Source organism: Pteropus medius, unplaced genomic scaffold (assembly GCF_902729225.1).
Source record: "Pteropus medius unplaced genomic scaffold, Ma_sr-lr_union100, whole genome shotgun sequence".
Classification (NCBI taxonomy): Eukaryota; Metazoa; Chordata; class Mammalia; order Chiroptera; family Pteropodidae; genus Pteropus; species Pteropus medius.
The window spans coordinates 297,246-303,952 of record NW_024341881.1 but is presented as its reverse complement, the minus strand read 5'-3'; the positions used below and the strand labels follow the sequence as shown (position 1 = coordinate 303,952).

General features: G+C 32.0%; 1 protein-coding gene across 1 annotated transcript; it reads left to right on the top strand.

The window, feature by feature from the left end:
• The first annotated feature begins 3,269 nt into the window (after positions 1–3,269).
• On the top strand, positions 3,270–4,168 carry LOC120594968 (putative taste receptor type 2 member 33). The gene is given in 2 exon segments (XM_039853202.1): positions 3,270–4,074; positions 4,077–4,168. Coding segments are annotated over 2 exon segments (897 nt in total).
• Positions 4,169–6,707: the final 2,539 nt, after the last annotated feature.

The window sequence follows — 6,707 nt, the reverse complement described above, 5'->3', positions numbered from 1 at the left end:
ACAAGCTGATAGATCAGGTAAAATTAATCATTATAAAGAGAACGTGAATAACAAAATAAGTTTGATCTAATAGAGCCTTGTACCAACAGAGTATACACAATTATTTCAAAGGAACATTTAACTTTACAAACAGATCATGTAATAGGCAAAAATTTCTCAATATATTAAAAAGAATATTTATCATGCAAAATATATTCCCTTATCAACACATTTCAATATTTTAATGATATTCCGTAATTTAGAAAGTACATTACTCACTAACTCAATTATAGGTAAAACAAAACAAAGCAAAAAAATGTTGGAGGTTAATCCAAAATTTAGAACAGAACAAAGAACAAAAGCACTACCTAAATGAAAACTTGAAAATTTCAGCCAAAGCTGGAAAATTCACATGTATGAATGCATTTCTTTAGGAAAAAAAAATGTTTAAAAAGGTGAATGAGCCAATTATTTAACTCAAGAAAATAGAAATATTTTTTATTTCTGAGATATTAATGAATATATGTGAAATCAAGGCACATGCCATGAAAGGGAAACGCTAATGTAAATGAGCATGAAGCGACAAGAAAAGGATTTTTAATAAACATATTCTAAAAGAATATGCTGCTCTGACTTCTCACACAGCGGGCTATGTATACAATACTATCCCCGAAGTCCCTCCTGAATGAACTTTGGCCTGAAGCACATTAATGATACAGGAGAAAATAAGCAAATCTGATGCTACATTCCAAACCATTGTCAAATGGTAATTTTTGAAATACTAAGCAAAATATTGGTGGCGGATGTAAGATAATCTTTTATTTTCTATGCTCCCTGAATTTACATTAAATGGAAATAAACAATAAAAACGGATAGAAATAAATGACAAAATAATCTTTAAAAATTTAAACAAGTTAGGAGTAGAGTAACATTTACTTAGTTTTATTGCATATAAAAAACTATACTCAGTGCTCTACATGGATTATCATGTTGAATCCTGAAAACAATTATACCATATTTGGTACATAAGGAAACAGAAATAAAAAAGGTGAAGTACCTTGCCCAAGGTCACACAGCTAGAAAATAGAAAAAAACAAAATGTTAGCTCAAGCAATCGAATCCCCAAGCTTGTATGCTTAACTCCTTTGTAATCTGCATATAATAATGTAAGAAGAAATTAATGACACAGAAAACTAAAATAAAATATAGATGAGGGTAAACCCAAAGGATTCTTTGTGAAAATTAATGAACAGACAAATATCAAATATACATGATATTAGAAACATAATAACTGTACATAGTAAAACAAAAACTAAATGTATATAAGCACACTTTTTCATGAAAAATTAAAAATTCAGATAAATTGGACATTATTTTAGTTCTTGGCTCATAGTGCTGCAGCTTTTCCAGTGCACGGTCCTCTCTTATGATGCATGCTAGTGGGCAGCAGTGGGCACCGTTTCCCAGCATGCCCCTAGAGCAGTTTTATAGCACATGACCTCTGGTAAGACATCTCTCCATGAACAGCCTTCCCAGGGCCCAGGAGGTAGATTTCCGGCAAGTCTAGACAATGGACTACAGGGGGTTTCTGGTGGTGCAGCTTGGTGAGCCATAGATGTGTCATCTTCAGCAAGGTCTGGTTCTTAGCCTGGATGTGTGGGTAGGTTTGCGTGGTGGCTTTTCTATGGATGTCGTATCTTAGCCCTAGGGATAATGACTGTTCCTTATATCTGCTATTTCTATATTCTCTCTATTTTTTTTCCTAGTCAATCCCTCATTACTCCAACCCCCGGTTATAGTTAATAATTCTTTATGTTAAACTTTTTTAACATCAAATTTCTGTGTGGTCTGTCTCCTGATGGAACTCTGAGTGTTAGCAGATGTTGGAATTTTTTTTTACCACTTTTTTTTTACTAAACTAGTATATGTGGAAGGAAATGACGATAACCTGATAAAGGGGTGTATTAAACAAATGTAGGAATATTATGCTTAATGGTAAAATGTAGACTCTTTTACACTGATGCCAGGATTAAGAAAGGCTTTGTGTTAGAGGTATTAGCCAATACAATGAAAAAAAGATAAAGAACTCATATGAGAATTTGAATGAAAAAGATAAAACAGATTTTTTTCTTGCAGACAGCAGGTCTACGTGTAGATAATCCAAATTAATCTACAAAGAAATAGTAATAAATTTATCTAATAAAATAAATAAATTTAGCAAAATTGCCAAATAAGGCATTAATGTATATCTATTCACCAGTAATAACAAATCAGGATGTGATATTTGAAACTGAACTTTTTTCACAGCAACAACAAAAACTATAAAATGCCTGGGAATAAGTCTCAGATATATTTTACTGAAAAGTTTATTAAATTGTATTGAAGAACATAGAAGATCTGAATAAATGTCAATATATGCCATGTTCTTGAGTAGATAGAATCAATTTCCTAAGATAGCAATTGTATCCAAATCCTTGTGCCTGATACAATTACGATCGAAATCATTTTTTTCGGGACACCAAATGAAATGTAGACCACATATATAGGTGGAGTGTGTGTATGCGTGAGTGCATGTGTGTATGTGTTTTTAAGCTGGTGAACAATAAAGCTATTTATAAATACTAGTTATCAGCAACCAGTTCTAGGGCATATTAGCCTTCCTGAGGTGTCTTAGGGAAACTGGAAAGTTTTTGAAAGGAGAAACTTACAAAACATATAGATAAGTTATTTTAAGTTTTTCTGGATTTATTTTTGTTAAAATAAATCCTCAACAGTAATGAGCCATTATTGTCATCACTAGATGACTAAGATCCATCTACCAATTTAGACATTTGCTGCATGTTCTATGTTTTAGATTCTAAAATTTTACCAGCTAACATCTCAACTTGATGAATTCAAATTATGTAGAGGTGAGACAAGGCAAAAAAATTGCAAAACAGTGAAAGAGAATTTGTCTATATTTGCATGTTAGCAAATGAGAATTCAACTCTCATTTCAACATCAGCTATGAAATATTCCAGCCTCTGTGAAGAACACATAGTGTGTGAAAAGGATTCAGTTAAATTATTCATATAAAAATGTTTTTAAAAAAGACAGCTTTGAACTCACCCATTATTATACCTTGGTGTTTTCTTACTTGACATTGAGCTCAGAATTTAAAAAAAACAAGAACTTTGCCACACATTTAAAAATCAGGTGCAGGTGGAACTTTAGGATATTAAGGAATCACCAGCATGATATGAGGTTTGGCTTTTTTTCCCCGCAGGTTTGGAATTTTTTCCCCCTTAGACATGATAAGTTTACTACTGATTATTTTCCCCATCCTACTAATGACAGAATTTGCTCTAGGAAATTTTGCCAATGGCTTCATAGCCCTGGTGAACCTCATTGACTGGGTCAAGAGACAAAAGATCTTGTCAGCTGATGGAATTCTCACTGCGCTGGTGGTCTCCAGAATGGGTTTGCTCTGGACAATAGTAATAGATAGGTATGCCCCTGTGTTTTATCCAGCTTTATGTAGTTCAGATGCAAGAATTATTTTTAATGTGATCTGGACAGTAAGCAACCATTTTAGTGTCTGGCTTACGACTAGCCTCAGCATACTTTATTTGCTCAAGATAGTCAATTTCTCCAGCCTTATATTTCTTCACTTAAAGTGAAGAGTTAAAAGAGTAATTCTCATGATACTGTTGGGGACTTTGGTCTTCTTGGTTTTTCATCTTGTATTGGTAAGTATAGATAGAAAAATGTGGATGAATGAATGTGAAGGAAGCATCACCTGGAATACCAAATCGAGGGACATCGTGCACCTATCGTATATGACTGTATTTACATTTGCAAACTTTGTATCCTTTTCTATGTCCCTGACGTCTTCTCTGCTGCTAATATTTTCCCTGTGGAAACATCTCAAGAAGATGCGGCTTAGTGGCAAAGGATCCCAAGATCCCAGGACCGAGGTCCACCTAAGAGCCATTCAAACTGTGATCTCCTTTCTCTTGCTATTTGCCATTTACTTCCTGACTCTAATCTTCTCAGCTTTGAACATAAATACTCTGAAATATGAACCAGTTCTCATGTTTTGCCAGATTTTTGGAATCTGTATCCTTCAGGCCACTCATTTATCCTGATTTGGGGAAATAAGAAGCTAAGACAGGTCTTTCTGTCGTTTCTATGGCAGCTGAAGTACTGACTGAAAGAAAGGAAATAAGTGGGCATTATGTTTTCTGCCAGAAAACGAATGATGAGTTCTTGTAAATTTTGGGTATGTGTGACAATAAATAATACTGACTTGATGGTACAGATAAGAAAGATTAAATTTAACACAAATAGGTAAAAAGCTTAGGATATTCAAGTCGTATAAGAAAGATGAAAAAGGAAAAAACATGAAAAATAATCAATCATAGTCATGATCTGTGGTTACTGAAGTTACGTTTTTTAATGATAAAAATTTTTATTAGGAAAAACATATAAATTCAAAAGCGAAGATTTATTTAAGACTTACTTTCCTAGAGAAATTTTTACAGCTTGAAGGTTTTTTCTTTGGTGTGACTTAATTTGCTTTTTCAGCCCTATTTTTATTCAGATTCATTTATTTGGAGATATTAAAATAAACATTTTAAATATGAAATTCAAATATATTCATATTTATGTGAGATTTCTTTACCAAGCTGGGAAAGTTATCTTTTTATTTGGCACCACTATTACATACTTCCAACCTGTTGATATTCTCATGTATATTAAGATACCTCATTGATAAAGCTCATCTTTAATAACATGTCAGATACTAACTTCCAGTTTGGAAATAATTTACTGAATAATGTGGTTAAACTGGCATACTGAATTTTTATGAAGAGCCATCAGGAATAAATATCTTGAATAATCTTGAAATTATGAAATACTTTTAATGAAGATTTAAAAAATGGTGCTTATGTTCATCAGGATGCATGTATAAGAATATTCATAACAACGTTATTATGAGTATATTTCATCGACTGTAGAATAGATCAATCAAATGTAGTAAATTCACCAAGTTGAATACTATTCAACAACAAAAACAAATTTTGTGTATGTGTGAACAATAAATAATACTGACTTGATGGTACAGATAAAGAAGATTAAATTTAATTATATTTTACCATGGGGATATTTGTTTTACATAAACATAATTTTACAACTGAACTTTTTTTTTTATGCCTACAACACCTGGTATTCTGAGGTGATCTCTCATCTAAGTACTAACCAGGCCTGACCCTGCTTAGCTTCCGAGGTCAGACAAGATCGGGCACGTTCAGGGTGCCCGATTACATAAACATAATTTTAAATAAAAGGAACTAGAACTCTTATCTCAATAAAAAACAAATAAATGAACAAAATCCTCACATAAGTGGTTTTAGTTTCCTAAAATTTAGTTGTAGGCAAAACTAAACTATAATATCTAGAAATCACATTTAGGTTGTAAAACAATAAAGGAAGTTATAGAAATTATTTCCACAAAGGATGATGGGTTTTGCTTGTGAGTAAAACAGGTGGAGTGATCAGAAAGGAGCATGCAGTGAGCTTCATTTTAAAATTTTTAACCTGGATGGTGTTAACACCAGTGTACAATTTAGAAGAATTTATTAAACTATGCATACTTTTCCTCTTTATCATATTTTATTTCAAAAGTGTCATTATTACTAGCTTCTTTAGTCTAGAAAATATGTTATATTTTACTTTTGCATCTATTAAAACTGCATGTTATTATTTTAAAACAATTATCTTTTTTAAAAATGTAAATAAAAGGAGAAAATTTTTATATATTTGTCCATGTAGTTACTATGCCTGATGCTGTTTATGCCTTTGTGTAGATTCTTATTTCCATCTGGTATCAGATTCTTTTCGCCCGGAAGATGTCTTTTAAGATTTCTTGAGTGTAGGTCTGCTGGTGTAAATTCTTTTTGCTTTTTATTCCTCAAAATTATTTATTTCTCCTTCAGTTTTGAAAAATATTTAGTCTGGGTATTGTAGGTTGAGAGTTTTTTTTTTTCTCTCAGTATTTTAAAGATGTCACTACAGTAGATTCTTGCTTATGTTATTTCTGAAGAGAAATATTTTATCATCCTTATTTGTTCCTTTGAACACAGCATCTTTTCTTTTTGTGGTTGTTTATTATTTTCTTTCTAAAACTATTTTTGAGACATTTGATTATGATGTGTTTTGGTGTAGTTTTTGTTTGTTTCTTATATTTGGCATGTAGTTTCTTGGGTTTATAGTTTTCATTATATTCGGGAAGTTTTGGCCATTATTTCTTCTACCCAGACCAGACTTTTGGGCCACACTAATTACAATCTATTAGGCCACTTGAACTTCTCCAAAGTTCAATGATGCTTTTTATTTTTTCTAAATTCTTTTACCTTCTCGTTTCACTTTGAATAGTTTATATTTCTATATTTTCAAGTTCACTAATGTTTTCTTCTGCACTGTCTAATCTAGTGTTAATCCCACCCGGTGTATTTTTTGTCTTAGATATTGTAGTTTTAATCCCTAGAAGTTCAATTTGGGTCTTAGTCCTCTTTGTCTCTTAACTTTCTGGATACCTGGAATACAGTTATTATAATAACTGTTTTAAAGTTCTCGTCTGTTAATTCTGATACCTATGCCAGTTCTAGATTAACTTTGTTTGATTTTTCTAATTTTGGGTCACATTTTATGGTTTCTTTGCACCTGATAATCTTTGATTGGGTTTAATT